Source organism: Mustela erminea, chromosome 7 (assembly GCF_009829155.1).
Source record: "Mustela erminea isolate mMusErm1 chromosome 7, mMusErm1.Pri, whole genome shotgun sequence".
NCBI classification, from domain to species: domain Eukaryota; kingdom Metazoa; phylum Chordata; class Mammalia; order Carnivora; family Mustelidae; genus Mustela; species Mustela erminea.
This window is the reverse complement of record NC_045620.1, coordinates 44489909-44512899: the sequence shown is the minus strand read 5'-3', so window position 1 is coordinate 44512899 and position 22991 is coordinate 44489909. Positions and strand designations below refer to the sequence as shown.

The 22991-nt window shown below is 41.8% G+C and overlaps 1 protein-coding gene across 5 annotated transcripts in view; it reads right to left on the bottom strand.

Annotated features, from left to right (window-relative positions):
* CFAP61 (cilia and flagella associated protein 61) overlaps positions 1-22991 on the bottom strand; it is a 285821-nt gene that overhangs the window by 176490 nt on the left and 86340 nt on the right. For all 5 annotated transcript variants that reach the window (XM_032351542.1, XM_032351539.1, XM_032351538.1 and 2 more), the window contains 4 exons: positions 22256-22330; positions 18723-18901; positions 16844-16883; positions 14068-14207 (listed from right to left, as the gene is read on the bottom strand). In XM_032351542.1, the coding sequence (XP_032207433.1) occupies positions 14068-14207; positions 16844-16883; positions 18723-18901; positions 22256-22330 (434 nt within the window). The remainder of the gene's footprint in view (positions 1-14067; positions 14208-16843; positions 16884-18722; positions 18902-22255; positions 22331-22991) is intronic.

The following is a 22991-nucleotide window of genomic DNA, read 5'->3' as shown; positions in this document are numbered from 1 at the left end:
GGCAAACACAGTCAGAAGGCCTGGGCAGGGCCTGAGATTCTGCATTTGAGCAAGTTCTCAAGGGCTGCTGCAGCTGCCAACTGTGGACCACGCCTGGAGTAGAACCAAACAGCATGTAAAATACAGAGTTCTTCTGGAGGAAACCCAGGTAAACTTGAGAGGGAAAGCCATGCGCTGTGGGGGAGGTGGGATGGGGGGAAATGCCAGATGCCATGTCCGTGCCAGCCTTGGGGGGCGCCGGCCACCCCTGGATGGTCTTCCCTGACAACAAGGACAAACAAACCCTTATAAGTTCTTACTTACTAAAAGCCTGGTGTGCCTGTCAGAGGTAAGGGGGATGCGTGTCACAGAGCTTCCCAGTGCAGGTCCTGCCTCATGAGGGACGCCAATACTGTACCTGGTCCCCTCCTGCCCTCCCGGCTGAGATGCAGGTGTCAGTGTACAGGAGCAATGGTGAGAGCATCCTGGAACTTTGAGAGAATATGCTAGAGACACAGGGCCAGAAAAGGGAGGCCCTGTCGAGGCAGTGCTGCCTCAGGAAAACTGACACCAGGGGTCAATAAGAAGTGACTGCTGGACTGCTGGGAGGTCACTCATACACTCACATTTCTGAACTACATTTTAGATGACATGAAATTCCTCCAAACTCACTCTTTAACACCAATCATGTTTTAATGGGATAGAAGAGTGGGAGTTCATCTTTCCTTCACATTTTTGTAGAAACACCTTTAGGTCAGCTGGCCTCCTTCTGAGACAGCCAAAGTCAGCTGCCTAAAGGGGCTGTAGGGTTTATTTTGTTTTGTTTTTAAGATTATTTATTTGAGAGAGGGGGCGCACAAGCAGGGGTATTGGTAGAAGGAGAGAGAGAAGCAGGCTCCCTGCTGAGTAGGGAGCCCAACACGGGCCTCTATCCTGACCTGAACTGAAGGCTGACACGTAACCGACTAAGCCACCCAGGTGGCCTCTACAGGATTTTTTATACATTCATCTGTTGAAGGACATCCTGGTTGCTTTGAGGTTTTGTGTTTTTTAAGTAAGCTCTTGGCACAACACAGGGCTTGAACTCACAACCCTAAGATCAAGAGTCATATGCTCTAGTAAGTCAGCCAGGTGCCCTGAGTACAGGTTTTTTTTTTTTTCTTTTTTTTAAAGAGAGCAGAGGAATGGGCATGCCTGGGTGGCTCAGTCAGTTAAGCATCTGACTCTTGATTTCAGTTTAGGTCATGATCTCAGGGTCATGATCTCAGGGTCATGAGTTGGAGCCCCAAATCAGCCTCTGCACTCAGCATGGAGTCTGCTTAAGATTCTCTCTTTCCATTACAGACCAATATCCTTGATGAACACAGATGCAAAAATTCTCAACAAAATACTAGCCAACAGGATCCAACAGTACATTAAAAGATTATTCACCACAACCAAGTGAGATTTATTCCTGGGCTGCAAGGTTGGTTCAACATCCACAAATCAGTCAATGTGATACAATACATTAATAAAAGAAAGAACAAGAACCATATGATACTCTCAATAGATGCTGAAAAAGCATTTGACAAAGTACAGCATTCTTTCTTGAACAAAACTCTTCATACTGTTGGGATAGAGGGTACATACTGCAATATCATAAAAGCCATCTATGGAAAACCCACAGCAAATATCATCCTCAATGGGGAAAAACAGAGATTTTCTCCTAAGGTCGGGAACAGGCAGAGATGTCCATTATCACCACTGCTATTCAGCATAGTACTAGAAGTCCTAGCCTCAGCAATCAGACAACAAAAAGAAATAAAAGGCATCTGAATCAGCAAAGAAAAGTCAAACTCTCACTCTTTGCAGATGGTATGATACTTTATGTGGAAAACCCAAAAGACTCCATTCCAAAACTGCTAGAACTCACACAGGAATTCAGTAAAGTGTCAGGATATAAAATCAATGCACAAAAATCAGTCGTATTTCTATACACCAATAGCAAGACAGAAGAAAGAAATTAAGGAGTTGATCACATTTATAATTGCACCCAAAACCATGATACCTAGGAATAAACCTAACCAAAGAGGCAAAGAATCTGTACTCAGAAAACTATAAAATACTCACGAAAGAAACTGAGAAAGACACAAAGAAATGGAAAAATGTTCCATGCTCATGGATTGAAAGAACAAATATTGTGAAAATCTCTATGCTACCTAAAGCAATCTACACATTTAATGCAATCCTTATCAAAATACCACCATTTTTGGAGTGCCTAAGTGGCTCAGTCATTAAGTGTCTGCCTTCAGTTCAGGTCATGATCCCAGGGTCCTGGTATCGAGCCCATATTGGGCTCCCTACTCAGTGGGGACCCTGCTTCTCCCTCTCCCACTCTCCCTGCTTGCATTCCCTGTCTCACTGTGTCTCCCTCTATCAAATAAATAAATAGAATTTTTTTAAAAAAATACCATCAATTTTTTTCAAAGAAATGGAACAAATAATCCTAAAATTTATATGGAACCAGAAAAGACCCCAAATAGCCAGAGGAATGTTGGAAAAGAAAACTAATGTTGGTGGTACCACAATTTTAGACTTCAAGCTCTGTTATGAAGCTTAAATGATTACAAAGTAATCATCAAGACAATATGATACTGGCACAAAAACAGACACATAGATCAATGGAATAGAATAGAGAGCCCAGAAAGGGACCCTCAACTCTATAGTCAACTAATCTTTGGCAAAGCAGGAAAGAATGTCCAATGGAAAAAAGACAGTCTCTTCAATAAATGGATGTTGGGAAAATTGGACAGCCACATGCAGAAGAATGAAACTGGACCATTTCCTTACACCACACTCAAAAATAGACTCAAAATGGATGAAAGACCTCAACATGAGACAGGAATCCATCAAAATCCTTGAGGAGAACATAGGCAGCAGCCTCTTAGACCTCAGCCACAGCAACTTTTTCCTAGGAGCATCGCCAAAGGCAATGGAAGCAAGAGCAAAAATGAACTATTGGGACTTCATCAAGATCAAAGGCTGTTGCACAGCAAACAAAACAGTCAACAAAACCTAAAGACAACTGAAAGAATGGGAGAAGATATTTGCAAATGATATGTCAGATACAGGGCTAGTATCCAAAATCTATAAAGAACTCATCAAACTCAACACCCAAAGAAAAATAATCCAATCAAGAAATGGGAGGAAGGCATGAAAAGACATTTCTGCAAAGAAGACATCCAAATGGCCAACAGACACATGAAAAAATGCTCAACATCACTTGGCACCAGGAAAATACAAATCAAAACCACAGTGAGATACCACCTCCCACCAGTCAGAATGGCTAAAATTAACAAGTCAGGAAATGACAGATGTTGGCAAGGATGTGGAGAAAGGGGAACCCTCCTACACTGTTGGTGGCAATGCAAGGTGGACAACAGTACGGAGGTTCCTAAAAAAGTTGAAAATAAAGCTATCTTATGATCCAGCAATCCACTACTGGATATTTACACTATTTGTTTGTTTATTTATTTGTTTTATTTATGTATTTATTTATAAAGACACAAATGTGATTTATTTGTGTGTATTTTTGTTTGTTTATAAAGATACAAATGTAGTGATCTGAAGGGGCACATGCACCCAAGTGTCTATAGCAACAAGGTCCACAATAGCCAAACTATGGAAAGAACCTAGATGTCCATCAACAGATGAATGGATAAAGAAGAAGTGGTATATATATACAATGGAATACTATGCCGCCATAAAAAGAAAAGAAATCTTGCCATTTGCAATGATGTGGATGGACTAAAGGGTATTATGCTAAGCAAAATACGTCAATCAGAGAAAGACAATTATCATATGATCTCTCTGATACGAGGAATCTGAGAGACAGGGTGGGGAGTCGTCGGGGGGGGGGTAGGGAGGGAAAAATGAAACAAGATGGGATCAGGAGGGAGACAAACCATAAGAGACTCTTAATCTCATGAAACAAACCGAGGGTTACTGATGGGAGAGGGATAGGGTGGCTGGGGCTAAGGACATTGGGGAGGGTATGTGCTATGGTGAGGGCTGTGAAATGTGTAAGCCTGATGATTCACAGATCTGTACCCCTGAAGAAAATCAATCATTGTATGTTGTATATATGGTCCATATATACAATGGTGTATTATGACTCCATCAGAAAGGATGAATACCCAACTTTTGCATCAACATGGACGGGACTGGAAGAGATTACGCTGAGTGAAATAAGTCAAGCAGAGAGAGTCAATTATCATATGGTTTCACTAACTTGTGGAGCATAAGGAATAACACTGAGGACATTGGGAGATGGAGAGGATAAGTGAGTTGGGGAAAATCAGAGGGGGAGACGAACCATGAGAGACTGTGGACTCTGAGAGTTTTGGAGGGGAGGGAGGTGGGGGGTTGGGTGAGCCTGGTGGTGGATATTATGGAGGGCATGTATTGCACGGAGCACTGGGTGTGGTGCCTAAACAATAAATTCTGGAACACTGAAAAGAAATTTAGAAAGAAATAAAAAAATTTAAAAATACATTATATGTTAATTTAAAAAAAGAATGTCTCTCCCTTTGCCCTCCCTACCCACATGTGCCCGCACCCATGTGCACACTCTTTCTCCCTCTAAAAAAAATAATCACCATAAAAATAAATTAAAAAGCAGAGGGAAGAAGGCAGTTCTCGAGATCACATTCCCTGTAGGAGCTGAGTACTCCTGACAGGCAAAACCACCATGTCTAATATTAAATGTGTGATTTTTCTAAAGAATTCTTTGTGCTTACAAATTAGTTAAAGAATTAAAGAAAATACCTAAATGGCTAAAATGAGTAACAGGAGAAACAACAGGTGTTGGCAAGGATGCAGAGCCAGGATAACCATCTTATGTTGTTGGTGGGAATACTGTTACGGTGCAGCGACTATGGAGAACTGTATGGAGGTTCCTCAAAAAATTAAAAATAAAACTACCCTACAATCCAGTAATTGCAGTACTGGGCATTTACCCAAAGAATACAAAAACACTAATTCAAAGGGATACATGCACCCCAATATTTATAGCAGTATTATTTACAATAGCCAAACTAGGGAAGAAACCCAAGTGTCCATGGATTGATGAATGGATAAAGCAGCTGTGGTATACAACAGAGTATCATTCAGCCATAAAAAAGAACGAAATCTTGCCATTTGCCAAAACAGGGATAGAGCTGTAGAGTGTAACTGTAAGCAAAACAAGTCAGTAAGAGAAAGACAAATACCGTATGATTTCACTCATGTGGAATTTAAGAAACAAATGAGCAAAGGAAAAAAACAGAGAAACAAACTGAGAAACAGACTCTTAACTATAGAGAACAAGCTGATGGTGACCAGACGGGCAGTGGGTGTGGGAGGGGAAACAGATGATGGGGATTAAGGAGGGCACTTGTTGTGATGAATCACTATATTGTACACCTGAAACTAACATGATGCTGGAATTATAGTTAAAATGAAAAAAAAAATTAAAAGATCTAAGCTTTCTTTAGAAAACAGCAGCCTGTGGCCATGTCCATAAAAAGAACATGGTATTGGTGATGTACATGTGGGTTTTGAGGGATGCCTCCCCCACACAACCAGGAATAGGTTCTTACAAAGAAAGGGGCATGGGAACCAAAGGAACAGCACCAAGGAGATATATGCATGGACAAGCTGAGAAGCAGTGTAGAACGGTGGCTGGTCGGCCACAAAACTCACAGAGGAACAGAGAAAGGTTCTTGGTGAGGGCTTAGATGGGAACAGCGACAAAAAGATCATGATCTTCTAAGGGTGCCAAAACTACCTTGGCATATGAGACTTAAATTTTCCAGAAAGAAACCCAGGTGTCTATGGTTTACTCCAACTTTATATGCGAGTGATAAAAACAAAAAAATGAAGCTGACACTGCAGATAGGTACAAAGTACAAGGAGAAACGAGGGCCTTGTTGCAACAAGGACTAATTTCCAGACAAATGTCCAAAGTCTTATTATTTTTAAAAAATTAAATTTAATTGTTTGAAGATCTTATTTATTTATGTGACAGAGACAGCACATGCAGAGGAGCAATAGGCAGAGGCAGAGGGAGAGGGAGAAGCATGCTCCCCACTGAGCAGGGAACCTGACGCAGGGTTCCAACAACCCAGGACCCTGGGATCATGACCTGAGCTGAAGGCAGAGGATTAACCCACTGAGCCACCCAGGTGCCCCTAAAAAAAAAATAATAAATTATTTTTTTAATAAAAGCACAATAGGGGCACCTGGGTGGCTCAGTGGGTTAAGCCTCTGCCTTCAGCTCAGGTCATGATCCCAGGAACCTGGGATAGATCCCCGCATCGGGCTCTCTGCTCAGCAGGGAGCCTGCTTCCCTTCCTCTCTCTGCCTGCCTCTCTGTCTACTTGTGATCTCTGTCTGTCAAATAAATAAATTTAAAAATCTTAAAAAAAAATAAAAGCACAATAAATCATAGTAAAAAGACAGAGAGAGAGAGAGAGAGAGAAAAGAATACGAATTAAGTAATGAAGCTACTACGAACAAGGCCATTACTACAGCCAGACCCCATGAGCCATTCCTGATCCCGAGTCATCTGGTTGCTCTCCATTTCCAGTGTATATTTATTCATAAAAAGAATCCCAAGTCATAACGAAATGTCAAACACACTCTATTTAACAATGCAGACAATGTAAAATACACTTTAATAAAAAGTTCTACTTGAGACATAATAAAAATTTTAAATATCAGTATATAAAAAAAAACTAGATTTTCTATGATAGAAGTAATGCATGCCCATGATTTTTACAAATCAAACATGAATAACCCAATTAAAAATGCATGAAAGATCTGAACAGATATGTTACCAACGTAGACATACAAATGGCAAGTAGTATCTGTAAAGATGCTCAGTAGCATACATTATTATGGAATTACAAATCAAAACAACAAGATAACCCTACACACCTATTAGAATGGCGGAAATTTAAGACTCTGACAGTGCCAGTGCTGGTGAGGATGGGGAGCAGCAGGAACTCTCAGTCACTGCTGATGAGAATGCAGAATGGTATAGACATGTTGTTAGACAGTTTGGTAGTTTATACGAAACTCAACACTCTTGGGGGCCCGGGTGGCTCAGACGGTTAATTGTCTGCCTTCAGCTCAGGTCATGGTCTCGGGCTCCTCGGATCAAGTCCTCGGATCAAGTCCTGCTCCTCGGATCAAGTCTTGCTCAGAGGGAAGACTGCATCTCCCTCCCCCTCTGTGCACTCTCTCTCTCTCAAATAAACAAATAAAATCTTTTAAAAATAAAAAGCAAAACAAAACAAAAAACTTAACACTCCTACCATATGACCCAAACTGTGCTCCTTCGTATATACTCAAATGAGGTAAAAACTTACACCCATACAAAAACCTGCACACAAATGGTTCTAGAAGCTTTATTCATAATTGCCCAAACTTAGAAGTCACTGAGATGTTTTTCAATAAATGGATGGGTAAATAAACTTGCTACATCCAGACAATGGAATATTATTCAGTACTAAAAAGAAATGAACAATCAAGCCACAGAGGAACTTTGAAATGTGTATTACTAAGTGGAAAAGGCCAATCTGTAAAGGCTACATACTGTATGACCCCAACTATAGGATTCTAGAAAAGGCAAAACTGGAGACAAAACATTTTACTGGAAACAGTAAAAAGATCAGTGGTTGCCAGGGGTTGTGGGGAAGGAGAGAGAGGAAGGAGATGGAGCACAGAGGATTTATAGGAACTACTCTGTAGGATACTAGAATAGTGGACCCATGTCTTTATGCATTTGTCAAAACCCACAGAAAACACAACAGGAAGACTAAACCCTTGATGAGTTGATTTTGATTCATCAATGGTAACAACTGGCAGAACTCTGGTGTGAGATGTAAACTGGGGGAGAGTCTGTCTGTGGGGGTGGTGGGGAAAAGGTATGTAGGAATTCTCTGATTTCTGCTCAGTGCTGCTGTAAACCTAAACCTGCTCCTAAAAGGAAGGAAGGAAGGAAGGAAGGAAGGAAAGAAGGAAGGAAGGAAGGAAGGAAGGAAGTTAGTTAGTTCATTAATGAAACAAAAATCAAACAACACTGATAAACATAAAGCAAAAAGTAAGTCACCAGATGTGACCCAACCTCACGGCTTTGCTCCTCAGGTTAATGAAGTCTTACGTACACAAGGTTAATACAGTTAATAAAGTCCTGTGTATCCTGCTAGAACTTCTGTATATATGCAAGATAAAACCTAGACATGATGGGTCCATGGTATCTTTTCTTCCCTTCTTCTTTTTAATAACAGAACCAACTCTGGGGGCACACCTAACCTATCAGTGACAGACCCCCAGCTTCCCTCACAGCTAGGAGGGCCAGGCAACCAACTTTCTGACCACAGACTATGCACAGAAGTGATGCAAGTTCCATAAAAGGGACTGCTTCTTCATTTCTCTTCCTACCCTTATTCATGGGCTGGAATGTGGCCATTCTCTGGTCCAGCTCAAAGCATGAGAAGGAAAAGAGCCCACTCCGGCACTGGTCTAGAAATTCTGGGTACCATGGACCCCTCTGACAGTCTGGTGATGCATGGGATCCTGCTCAGACTAATGTCTTTAACTGTGTAAAATAAGACAATGAATTATACTGAAATAGTTACCAAAATGTTTTAAAATGTGTGTTTTAGTAATATCTATGTCTCCTAATTAATACACTAAGTACTTACTAAAATTTCAAAGTAGAATGAGCATACATATTTTGAGATATCTGAAACAACTTAACCTGATATAAAAATATCCATGATTTCCGCTTATTACAAAGTGGCTTTGGGAACACTTCTGAGGCTTGTTGCCTCACCACGGAAGCACATGCTAAATTTCGGTTAGAGGTTAGTAAAATAAAGATGTAATTTTTTTTCCATCCAAATTCACAGACCCCCTGACTCATTATGCAGATGTTAGATAAACACCCTTACTCTACCAGATGAAGAAGCATTCAGAGAAGGAATCTGGGTCCCCACACAACTTCATGGGGAAAAGTCTGCTCTTTTTTTTTTTTAATTTATTTTTTATTTTCTGCATAACCGTATTCATTATTTTTGCACCACACCCAGTGCTCCATGCAATACGTGCCCTCTATAATACCCACCACCTGGTACCCTGACCTCCCACCCCCCACCCCTTCAAAACCCTCAGATTGTTTTTCAGTCCATAGTCTCTCATGGTTCACCTCCCCTTCCAATTTCCCCCAACTCCCTTCTCCTCTCTAACTCCCCATGTCCTCCATGCTATCTGTTATGCTCCACAAATAAATGAAACCATATGATAATTGACTCTCTCTGCTTGACTTATTTCACTCAGCATAATCTCTTCCAGTCCCGTCCATGTTGCTACAAAAGTTGGGTATTCGTCCTTTCTGATGGAGGCATAATACTCCATAGTGTATATGGACCACATCTTCCTTATCCATTCGTCCGTTGAAGGGCATCTTGGTTCTTTCCACAGTTTGGCGACCGTGGCCATTGCTGCTATAAACATTGGGGTACAGATGGCCCTTCTTTTCACTACATCTGTATCTTTGGGGTAAATACCCAGTAGTGCAATGGCAGGGTCATAGGGAAGTTCTATTTTTAATTTCTTGAGGAATCTCCACACTGTTCTCCAAAGAGGCTGCACCAACTTGCATTCCCACCAACAGTGTAAGAGGGTTCCCCTTTCTCCACATCCTCTCCAACACATGTTGTTTCCTGTCTTCCTAATTTTGGCCATTCTAACTGGTGTAAGGTGATATCTCAATGTAGTTTTAATTTGAATCTCCCTGATGGCTAGTGATGATAAACATTTTTTCATGTGTCTGATAGCCATTTGTATGTCTTTATTAGAGAAATGTCTGTCCATATCTTCCGCCCATTTTTTGATATGATTGTTTGTTTTGTGTGTGTTGAGTTTGAGGAGTTCATTATAGATCCTGAAGATGGAAGACCATTCCATGCTCTTGGATTGGAAGAATAAACATTGTTAAAATGTCTATACTGCCTAGAGCAATCTATAATTTTAATGCTATTCCAATCAAAATTCCACCGGTATTCTTCAAAGAGCTGGAGCAAATAATCCTAAAATTTGTATGGAATCAGAAGAGACCCCGAATCACTAAGGAAATGTTGAAAAACAAAAATAAAACAGGGGGCATCATGTTACCTGATTTCAAGCTTTACTACAAAGCTGTGATCACCAAGACAGCATGGTACTGGCATAAAAACAGACACATAGACCAGTGGAACAGAGTAGAGAGCCCAGATATGGACCCTCAACTCTATGGTCAAATAATCTTCGACAAAACAGGAAAAAATATACAGTGGAAAAAAGACAGTCTCTTCAATAAATGGTGCTGGGAAAACTGGGCAGCTATATGTAGAAGAATGAAACTTGACCATTCTCTTACACCGTACACAAAGATAAACTCAAAATGGAAAAAAGACCTCAATGTAAGACAGGAATCCATCCGAATCCTAGAGGAGAACATAGGCAGTAATCTCTTCGATATCAGCCACAGCAACTTCTTTCAAGATATGTCTCCAAAGGCAAAGGAAACAAAAGCGAAGATGAACTTTTGGGACTTCATCAAAATCAAAAGCTTCTGCACAGCAAAGGAAACAGGAAAACAAAGAGGCAACCCACGGAATGGGAGAAGATATTTGCAAATGACAGTACAGACAAAAGGTTGATATCCAGGATCTATAATGAAAAGTCTGCTCTTCTGTCCAGGCCTGCCCTTCTGTGTGATAGAGGTGGAATTTCTATCTGGCTCAAGTCACTGTGTTTTGGAGCTTTGGGGTCTCTCTGTTATAGTAGCTTTACCTGAAAACACAGTAAAGAGAAGCAGTATGTGAAGGGGTGATGAGCTGACTCTAGAAGCTAACTGCTTTAGTTCTTTTTTTTTTTTTTTAAGAGAGAGAGAGAGAGAGAGAATGCGCCGGTGTGAACAGGGTGGAGAGGGGCTAAGAGAGAGGGAGAGAGAGAATCTCAAGCAGACTCTGCCCTGAGCAGGGAGCCTCATGGGGGGCTTGATACCAGGACCCTGAGATTAGGACCTGAGCCAAAATTAAGAGTTGGATGCTTAACTGACTGAGCCACCCAGGTGCCCCGAACTGCCTTAGTTCCAGTACCAGCTCTGCCACGTCCTGCTGATTCACTTTGAACTAATTACTTAACCTCTCTCTGTTTCCTTATCTGTAAGATGGGGATAATAATAATGGTTCCTAGCTAATAAAGTCACTGTGCATATTGATACATGGAAAGTGATTAAGAAAGTGACCAAAATACTATAAACCTACCATACATGTAAGATATCAGTACTAATACTATTACTGTTTGACTACTTGCTTTTTTCACCATCCTAGACATCATTCCATAGATCTGTTTCTGTTTTTTTCAAAATCTGCATAGCAATGTGCTGAGTGAAGATGCCAAAACTCATTTAGGCAGCCCCCAAACATAAAGATATCATTTAGGATGTTTCTCCAAGTTTCACTTAAAAGGCTAATACATCAGTTATAGAGAAAGCTCTCTAGAACTACTCCTCCAACCCCTTTGTCATAAGATTTTGCAGCAACTTTACTAAGGTCTCATCTATATTCTATAAAATGCTTGCATTTTAAACACACAGTTTGATGAACTCTATAATATCTTGTAAGAATAAGACTACATATATATGACAGTAGCTTGAAAAAGGTAAATTACAGGAAATGCGAAGTATTGATATTATTTCTATCACACATATACTGTTTATTTTCTATTGATCAAGGTGGTCCTGTCCTGAAACAGAGCTGTGGGGAGCAGCTCAACTGCCCGTTTCTTCAGTGATGCCCCCAGACTGGTGTCTGGCAATGCACACCTCTAACTCTTGAGCTCCGGGAACGCACCTAAGTGATGCCAGACAGCAGCCTTTGGCCCAGTGATGGGTCAGCATAGAACACAATCTGAGCCAATGAGAGGCAAATAGACTTTTGTGTTGGGGCTTCTGAAAAGAAGCCTACCCACCCCTCTTTTCCCACTGGACGGAGTTAAAGTGTCTAAAACTACCTCACCCATCCTGCAACTACAGAGGAAGCACTGGGCTAAGAAGGGTCAACCTGGAAAAGGCAGATCAAATAGGGCTAACTAAACCCTCTGTGAAACCAGCATCGCCATTGGTTGGATGGATGGATTCTTCACTTGACTGGATTCTTCACTTGACTCTGTGTGGTAATAAATTCTCCAGTTACTTAAGCCAATTGGATGGGTTTCTGCTACTTGTCAGCACAAGAATCCTAGGCAGTACTCAAGCTGGGTATAGAATTCCAAATTTTAGGCAATGTAAAGAAGGGAATTAAAAATCATCCCGGATGCTCCTACTACCCCCCGGGGCAGCCGGTGACCCCCTCTAGTGTTGCAGGCCAGGCTCTCTGGGAGGCAGCCTCACACAGTACTCTAGAGGCCGGGATTTTGGGGGTGAGCTCTTAGGACCCTCCCCCTCTGAGGGTCTGAAAGAGCTGACAGAAGCAGAACAGGGCAGAGGGAGAAAGACTGCAAGCAGTAGGATCACAACAAACAACAAACACCCGACAGATCCCGCTGTGAGTTCTGGGAAGACCCTTCAGAGTTGTCCCTCCTTTGAGGGAGTCGCTGGCCTTTTATACTGCATCTCCTCCCCCCAACCTCCCACATGCAAAACTAGTCACTGGATGCAGGCTGTTCTTTGGGAGGCACAAACTTGGGCAAAGCCCTTCTCTTCAGTCCAGGGTGATCTCTTTCAAGTGGGACACAGCTTCAAACTGTTCACAGTTAGAAAGTGAGTTCTTTAGTCCTGAACAAGAGGAGTCAGGTGGCACAGCATAGTAGCACATCTTCATGTCCCCCCTTACTCTAGTTTAGTCATGTTTTGTCTTTCTTTAGAAATTTAGGTCATGTTTAAATGCTGTTTTATATAATGGTATGAGCCTAGCGTTACATTCTGAGCATTTTCCATTCATTAAATGTTCTTTAAATGAATTGCAAACAGAGTTAAAATTCCTTCATATAGTTACTATATAGTATTTAAACATTCTTCTCCTTTTGGACATTTAGAGTATTTCCAATATCTTTAGTCCTTATATATAAATTTTTCTTTGCATCTCTGCAACCAGCTTTTAGGATATATTTCTAGGAGTGGAATTAAAGAGTTGACGGATATGAACCACTACAGCATTCTGGCCAAACTGCCCTTGGAAATTTCTTGTCAACTACATTCTGACCACTGCCACATTATTTCATTAGAACTGAATGCTTGGGTGAGGGCGGTGGGAGGTTGGGGGAACCACGTGGTGGGTATTGGAGAGGGCACGGATTGCATGGAGCACTGGGTGTGGTGCAAAACAATGAATACTGTTACATTGAAAATAAATTTTAAAAATTAAAAAAAAAAAACTTAAAAAAAAAAATCATCTCCAGGGTACCTGGATGGCTCAGTGGGTTAAGCCTCTGCCTTCAGCTCAGGTCATGATCTCAGGGTCCTGGGATGGAGTCCCACATCGGGCTCTCTGCTTAGCAGGGAACCTGCATCTTCCTCTCTCTCTCTGCCTGCCTCTTTGCCTACTTGTGATCTCTCTCTGTGTGTCAAATGAATAAATAAAATCTTTAAAAAAAAAAAAAAGGAACTGAATGCTTCTCTATTTTAGATCTTACCAATATGATAAAAAATGATATCTCATCTTGTATGGGTTTCCATTTCCCTGATGAATATGTTTGAAGATTTTAAATATCCATTATTTTTTGTTTGTTTTTCTTTATATGCAAATCATCTGGCCTTTTTTTTTTTTTTTTTAAGTCAGTTTTTCTATTTTGGTATCGTATGGTCTTTTATTGACAATAAAATATCTGACTGGACAGATAACTTTTTAATATGACTTTTTCCCTAACCCAAAGTTAAAATCACTTGATCAAGCTCTCCACCAATTAAAAAACAATTTTTGAAAAAAACCATTAAGTTAAAATGGCAGCAAGCTCCTTGTTCCATTCTCTTTGCTTAATTTCATGGATTGTCTTTTGGCCGAAGGTGCGTTCACTTACTTGAGCAGTCCAGCCCGATGGAAGACATAGAGATCCTGCTCCAGCGTACAGTTGTTGAAGGGGACAATCTTCACGAAGTTCTGAATGAGGGCAAACTCAGGCGTGAGGTGCGGCAGGGAAATGATGCAGAAGTTCTTGTCCTAACGTGATTGGCGACCAGGACACACAGGGAGAGAATTGGAAACCATTCATCACTAAACAAATTCCTGCTGCCAAACACTATAGAAAATAGGGGGTAAAATGTGTAAAGTACAGGGTATTCAAGTTCAACTTTCCTGTAATTTGGAAAGTAATCATATGAAATTCAAGAGGATAAGGAACTATAAGCACACTGAGAAAATCTCCGCAAGTCCTGCTAAAACCTACATGAATGAACATTGTAAATCATGGGACCCATTCGCATAGCCCTTCTGTGGAAGTCAGTTTTGAAAGTAAGGTTCTTTGTGCTGGCAAATTCACTTGCACCCTGGAGGCAATGAAACAGCGTGGGTATCATAGCGAAGTCTCCAGGCTGGCTAAGTGATAGAGCACTAGCCTGGTTCCCTCCTCTAAGATGAGAGGGTGGTGATCCTGGACTTTTCTTTTTAAAATCTTGTATTATACATGAATGGACATCTGTATTTTATCATGACATGATCCCATTTAGGCGAACAGAGCTAAGGATGTGTTTAACCTGGGAAGTGTGTTTAGTTAGCAGGCGTAGGAGGAACCAGATGTCCTCAGAGCTGCCACTTATCCCTGAGATCTGCACTGCCCAGTATGGGAACCAGCCGCCATGTTTGGACAGTGGGTTTTGGGGAATGTAGCTAGTGTGACTGGGAACTGAGTTTTTAATTTTATTTCATTTTCCTTAATTTAAAATTTAAATTAAAAAACTGATACTCAGCTGTTGGGAAAGTTTTATGTTAGGACAACTTGGGTTTATGAATCTACTTATTCAACTGTAAATTTTATGAAATCTAAGCACAGATCAAGTATTTCTGATAAAAACGTAGTGTTTTCATTGAAATATGCTACAGGTGTAATAATATATTTCAGATTTCAAACACTGGGGAAAAGACCGTAAAATATCTCAATAGCTTTTCATGCTGATTACATGTGAAAATGATTAAATTGGGGGCATATTCAGTTAAATAACATATAGTATTAAAATCGAATTCACCTGTGTCTTTTTTGTTTTGTTTATTTATTTTTTTTAATGTGGCTGCTAGAATAGTTAGATTACTTATTTGGCTAGAATTTGTTGTCTATCAGACAGAGCTGCCCTAGACCATCTGTGTTCCACACAACCCACTTGACCCTCTGCCAGGTGCCTGCAGGAGTAGCTTGCTCTTCCCAGAGCTAATTTGTCCCTTTGGGATCTCGCCTCCTCCTGAACCCTGTGAAGGCATTACTTGTGCTAATCCAAAACCCTGGGGATGTTAGTGCAAACCAAAGGAGTGAATCATTGTTTGACCTTATCTTCCTTCTTTCTAGCAAAATAACACAGTTCCTTTTGGGGGAACTTGAAAGTCAAGTTGTTGAAAAACTCAAGCTGAAAGTAAGGAATGGGTGCCAAGTCTCAGCGGACTTCTCTGGGAGAAGGAGACTACAATGAACTGCTTTAACTTGATTTGAAGGATTTAAGGATGCACAATAGAAGTATTTTGTTCCTATTTCCACATAGCCTGAAAGACAACAGAATTAAACTGTAAAAGTGTCTTTTGCCTTTTTAAAGCCAGCATTGCTTTTGTAATGCTGGAGCTCTGCCTTTATTTGGACTTCAAAGTAGGAGTGAATTTAAATGCAGGAAAATTACTTTGGGGCATCTCTGAGGGAAATTGGCTTTGTAAATCCTACCTTAGGATAATCTACATTGCTTTATGAGCTTCAAAATGCCTTAAAAATTAATCCCCAAAAGTTACGAGAACAATGGAGATCATTACTACAAGCCTTCATTATATTAGCAAAATGAGGAAATACAACCTATAATCACATAGGCTTCAGGAAACATTCTTAAACCATATTTGTTTTTTGCCTCAGTAGAAAGAGTATCAGGAAAAATAAGACAATAGATATTTTGTTTGTAATTAACAAAGTGAAGAGATCTAGTTATTGACTTAACTGATAGGTGAGGGAGGAAAAACATCTTTGTAAAAATCCATTTTTTCCTCAATCATCTTCCTTCTCCACTTTCTTCCCTCCAATAAAGTGAGAAGTTTATTAGAATCTCCACCCCTCGACAACAGTGAATCAAAAATGGAGGCAGAGGACAGGAACGGAGTATGTTGTCTGCACTGGTCTGTTTGCCTGGCCCATCCGCCAAACCTGTCATAGTGGGTTGAGTGCCTCTTCCATGTCAGACACTGTGTCGGGCAACGCCCACCAAAACATCCGTCACAAATTCCTACTTGCCTACTCTCAGAAACGCAATCTAATGATTTCAGAATTCTCTGAGCCACTGTAAACTATAAAGTAATATGGCAGTCTAATACACTTTTGTGTCGTTTCTGACATTTTCATGTACTTGCAGCATTCTATTAATGATCTGATTCTAACAAAACACTGTTAAAGCTATCTTTAAAAGAAATTGGACGTTTAAAGGGAACAGAAACATCAATATTTTGAAGAGTTCATGATATGTCATTCAACCTTATTTTCAGAAAACGAAAGCAATTCAAACCTTAACATTCATGGCGATGTACATGTTTGGACAGTGAATATGGCATTTTGCTTTTCTATAAATTTTCTAGCTTGCAAACCCAATTATATTACTCAAAATTCAGCAGGTACTTACAGGGAAGAGACTGAAAACAAAATTCATAAAGTCCAGTGACCTGTAAACAAGACAGTAAGCGTTGTCACTGACCCACAAGCAAAAGCAGTATCAGTATATATTTAAAAACATTTATGGCTCTCTTCCTGTCAGGCAGTGATAGCCAACCACTAGTCAGAATTTGTGTCTAGCTGAACATTAATCAACTTGCAGAAAATCATAAGCTTCATATTTCAGTAGTAAAATATTTTTCTATAGCTAAACACATTTACTATAACAATTAATAACCTGTGCATTCAAAGAGGTTCAACAGTCATTCTGTGAAATAATCTCTCCCTTTTTTGTTAGAGCTGTCAGAGAGATGTGGGTTTATTATAAGCAATTCTGATCTTTTTCTCTTTTACATGCAAAAGATTTTCTTACCACCTGTGGTTCTATACTCACAGGTAAACCATAATGGTTCATCAAGTTGTTGTCTGAAAATTCAAAAGTCACATTCTATGCACAACCATATCTGAATGCACAGGGTAAAATAAATATACACAACAAGTCTAGAAGGGCTTATAGGCTTTTTAGATGTCTACCATACAAGCAAAATAAAGACTTCCCTTTTCAACTTCTAAGATTTCCAAAGAACATGAAAACTTAAAAGGAAAAAAGTACGAGTAAAACATTTTAAGTGAGATTGAGAGACTGGAAGTATGTTTAAACACATTCTCTAAGAAGGAAATGTCTAGCAGCACTCTTGGTCATCTAAAGGATACCCTGAACCTTCTCATCTATCAAAATGGGCTGACCTTTTCTTCTTCCAGATTGTTCTGTGCAATAAAATGGTGGAGTCAGTGGGAATTCTAAAGGAGATGTGGAATCTGGGCATCAAGGTCAAAGGTCCACTTCTAGACTATAGACAGCAGAAGTACTGAACACACAGGGATAGGAAGTGGGGTGACTGAGTGGTCTGGTGGGCACCCAGGCTTTGTCTGGCACCATGCCTCCTCCTTCTAGCAGCTCTCCTGGTATGCTGTTCAGTGTCCTACTAGGCACCCTCAGATTACATGTGTGTAAGGCTCCAGCCCCACATTTGCAGGTGGTAGTGAGGGAGGGAAACATGAGGCAAAGGACTAAACTGTCATCAAGTCCTGGCCTGGCCCCACCCATCAGCTCAGGAATGAGCCCAGACTGATCAGGTCCGATGGGGCTTTCGCTAGAAAGCCAGGCTCAAAGTCATCCTCACTAGCTTCTGGTACAAAGCCTCAGCCCACTGCCCATTTCTTTGGTCCCAAGAAGTGACACTGCTCTGAGAATGGGGCCAGCAGCAGAGAACCAAAGGCAGGAGGCAGAGAGAGAAAATTGGACCTTGACGGGCTCATCTTGAATCAAGCCACATTAAAAATCAATACCACCAGTAGACTTAACCTTTGTGATATGAAGCAATTATTCCATTTTTTAAAAGCCCATTTGGGTCGGATTTTCTGATACTTGCAACCAAAAGACTCCAGACAAGCAACCACCTAAATCCAAAGCCTTCCCCCCCTCCCGCCAATGCAAACTTTAAAGACTGGAGAGCAGCCAGTGGTTACATAAGTGATGATTGTCCAGATCCCCAACTGTTGTTACACAGGTGAGGCAAAACCTGGGCAGTCCGATTCTGTGGTCCTTGCTCAAATTTTATGGACTGAAACCTCAGGGACTTGGGCCCAGAAATCTGGACTTAAAAAAGAAAAAAAACAAAAACAAAACAAAAAGCAAGCAAACCAACCAACCAACAAACAAAAACCAAGGGAATTAGGATGTGAGGCCACGTTTGGAAACCACAGGCTCCATACAAATAAAATGTGAGGCCACCACTGCCTTAAGAAAAGTCTTACTATATAACAGACAACCCGGGATCGGTACTTGCCTTGCTTCATATTTCTCCTCAATACAAAAGAGCTGAATACAAAAAGCAGTTGAGGCTCCCTTGTAGATGGGGCGGAAGTTGCTGGTCTCCTTGGGCAGTGAAATGGATGCCAAGCTCAGACAGCTGACACGGCCATCTGTATCACACACAGTGGACTGCTGGCTGAGGTTTTCTATGTCCTACAGCAAGGAGACAAGAGGGACCAAGCAGGAATCCTATTCATTTTCTGCAATTTAATGGGCTCGTGGTGGCATCGTGTCTACATTACCTCGTCTCCCTAGGCCGGATGTGACAGTCTCACCTGAAACAAATCATCCTGAGCCAGGCCTAGTTTCAATGAGATGTTCCTAAAGAGATATTCAAGATTCATAATGGGATTGAAAGACGTCCTCGTGTGAAGGTCAGGAAAGGAATGGTTTCCACTGGTCTTTCCCATTGGATCCACATTTCAACTATAACACTGGGTGTGGTAGGGTTATATACCTCTCAATTCTGTAAGCAAAACACCTGTCTCCCCAAACATTTTCACTCTGATTTTGTGCTATAAGAATTTTTGAATCTTGGGACTGTTTGGGTGATTTGGTGATGAGGTGGAGCCCAGAGAGGTCCAACCGGCAGGAACCGTCTGGGAAGTTGGCATTAGACCTTCCAGTCTCATTTTAGGGGTGTCTAAGAAGGTATTCCAGCTCAGTTAGAGGAAAATGATTCATACTGAGATCCTTCTCAGAGTTCTTTTAAATTAAAGTAATGCATCCAATATTAAAATAGTATCAGCACTAAAACCTTATAAAGAAAATCAGGAGTCCCCTGTCCTGCTGATCCCTCTTCCTATTGGCTAGCCCTTTCAACTTTCTCATTTCTTTGGCATTTACTCCCATGTTTCTGAATATGTGCTCAATCTTTTGGAGACTGTGATAGGCAGAACAGTGGCCCCCCAAACTATATATGGCCCAATCCCTGGAACCTGTGCATTTTACAGAGCAACAGGGACTTTGCAGAGGTCATTAAGTGAAGATTTTAATACAAGATTTTAACTTTAACACAAGTGAAGATTTTAACGCAAGTGAAGATTTTAACACAAGATTCTAACACGGAGATTATCGTGGGTTATCTAGGTGGGCCCCATATAAGCAGAAGGGTCCTTATTTTAAAAGAAGGCAGGAAGGTCAGAGTTAAGCGACTGGAAGATGTTACCAGCTTTGAAGATGAGGGTATCACATGTCAAGGAATGCAAGTAGCTTCTAGAAGCTGGCAAAGGCAAGGGAGGGATTCTCCCCAGAGCCTCAGAAGGAACAGAGTCCTGCCTGCACATGGATCTTAGCACTCGTTTGGGGTTTCTGACCTCCAGAACTATATAGTAATAAATTTATGTTGTTTTAAGCCACTACATTCATGGCAATTTGTTACCACAGTGATAAGAAAAAACTTCTACAAAGACCTGGCTTCTGGCATTCAGAGAACATGATAGCAGGAGAGGACAGGGTTTCTACCTTTGACATGGAGGGTTCCACTTTCCCGTCTGTTCTGTTCTCCTCCATTACACAGCCTCACACAGTGCAGCCTAAACCTGAATTTGGAGCTGTTTCCATCCATCTATCTAGAGAATGGTCATTTAGTTACTTCACTTGAGCATGGTGGACGGGCCAGGAGCTGTCTGCTAGCAGTCTGTCAGACCCCTCACTTCAGCCCAGTCTTTACCCTTCCTTCCAGAAGTCCCAGGCCTTTTGTGGACACAGGAGGAAAAGGCTTTCTCCACTGTGCTAAGCCAGTGTAAACTCCTCCATTGATTTTCTTCATTCTCAACATTTTGAAAGGGCTCACTGTCCAATATCTTCTCTCCTAGTCGTGTTGTCTTTGTGGATTTGTGGCCCCCCTTCTTATTGCTTTACTGTCATTTCTGTGGCTTTTTTTCCAGAAGGGAGAGGAGATAAACATAGGACATCAATCTACCTTGTTGACCCAGGGGCCTTCTGGGGGTTCAGTATGTCTAATGCAGCAGGGACCGTCCTGCCCCCCCCCCCACATGCACATTCTGGTTTGGGGTCCTACAGGAATAGCGACCTCTTACAAGTATAGCGTGCCTCACCCGCTGCTCCATGCCTCCTTCTCTCCTCCCCAGAGCCTGAGGAGTCAGTGCCCTGGTGTGGGCGTCCCCAGAAGCAAACTCTGAGCTCAGTCTATCTAAGGAGGGATGAGAGGAAATTCTGCAGGGAGAGTGGGGAAGGGAGGCAAGGAAAGAAAGGAGAGCAAAGCAGGGTGTCCCGCTCGATCCTGCTGAGATCCCGGGGAGACCCTGGAGAATACATCTCAGAGCTGTCTCACCTAAGAGGCAAAGAAACTGGGGTACTGCTTCTCCAACTACGTTCAGTCATTATCTGATGGCTGTTCCCCAAAGATTCTGGCCTGCTTGCAGGCACGGCGCCAGAAAAAAACCAGGCACCTGAAGTTCCCATCCTCGGGTACAGAGGAATGACCAGTGCCAGAAAGACATGGGTGGGGTCCCATGGCAGGTGCTAAAGTGAGATTCAGAAAATGGACCCCTGCCTGCCTGATGCACTCTATTCCTAGCAGCATATCTGGCTCCTGACTGCATGAGTTCCCCTGACCTCCACACACTCTGCCTAGCAGGGCACACCCCTCTCCAACAGTGAAGACGCCTCCAGCCAGGTGTGTACACTGAATTCAGTGGTGGGGAACTAGGAAATACACTTGTTACAGGGCCAACATTTTCCCCACAGTTCAGTTTTGGCCAACATCAAGTGGCACCTTTACCCCTAGCTGACTTCCATGTAGACTTCCTAATGGCTCAGAATCTGGAGAAGAAAGGGGTACCAAAATCTGGCCCTCTCTCAGAATTCCAATGTTTGAGATTAGTGCTCCATTAATGTGGTCCTCCCAGGACCTCCGTGGAGATGACCTGACTTCGTGTTTGGTCAAGGGCTCTCCAGACTTCTCAGGTTGGCTCACAAGCCCAGAAGAGGCACCAGGGAACCCACTGAAAGCTCAGAAGAAGGACAGTTTTAATTCTTCCTTCCAATCTGGACGTGAATCTCCCACTTACAACTTTCAAAGCCCTCGTCTGCTCCTTAGGAAAAATTTGAAATCCTGAGCAGTGTCCACAGAGCCCAGCCAAATGACCTGAATCCTTGAGTTTCTAGCAGGAAACAGAGGACACACCCCACCAGAGAGGGCCAAGGAGGTTCAACAAAGGAAGGTGTGGGCAAGGAGAAGGAAGCCAGCAAAGGATGAAGAAGTGTGCCACAGGTGTCAGCTGGCAGAAGATTCTACAACCCCTTGGCCTGAATCTCTAACAGTATAGCTTCTAGGACCAAGCTGTACAAAGGATACAGAACAAAGGATATCTTGGTGGAGGAAGACTTCACTGAGGGAGGCTTTGGGGAATCAGTGCTAAAAAAAAGTGGCAGCTCTGAGCTGGTAGAGAGAGGCAGGGAGGCCTGGAAGAAAAGCAAGCCCACCAACACTCAATGAATAGTGACCCTTGTGGGGTCAACCAGCCGGTGCTCGAGTCCTACCTCCATTTCACTACTGTTTCCGCTGTGGACTGCTGACAAAAGTTCCTCAGCTGTGGCTTCTTCTGTGATGCTCCCCTGTGGATCACAAAGGCAAGATATTTCATCAACACCTAGAGTGGTTCAGAGCCCCAGCTCTGGAACCAACTGCCTTGGGTTCAGATCCAGCTTACTGGCTTGGGATAGTCATGGAGTCTCCACAGCTTCATCTGTAAAAAGGGGCTAAAAGCAGCACCTACCTGACCAGGTTTTTAGGAGAATAAAATAAGGACAGATAGATAGAGCGATGCTAGCGCACTGTCGGTTCCTCCTAGTTCCCTGTAGATGTTAGTTATTATTTCATTATTCTTAGTCTTCTGTATAACTTGAAAGCTGCACTCAGTCTTTTTTCCAGTTGCTTTATTGAGGTATAATTGACAATAAACTGTATATATTTGAAGTATACCTTTTGAAAAGTTTTAACCTATGTCTGCCTCTGTAAAAATATCACAATAAAAATAATGAGCATATATATCACTTCCCAAAGCTTCTGTGTTTCTAGTACCCCTCCCTTCCCTGCCCCATTCCACTTGGTCAACCACACGCAAACGGTTGTCTGTCTTTTGTCACTATAGATTATAGGGTGAGTCTATTTCTGGGTCTTCTATTCTGTTCCATTAATCTGTCTGTTGCCCTTGGCATTGTTATCACAGGGGCCTAATGACAGGAACTATAGAGCAAACCTTGCAATCAGTAGTAT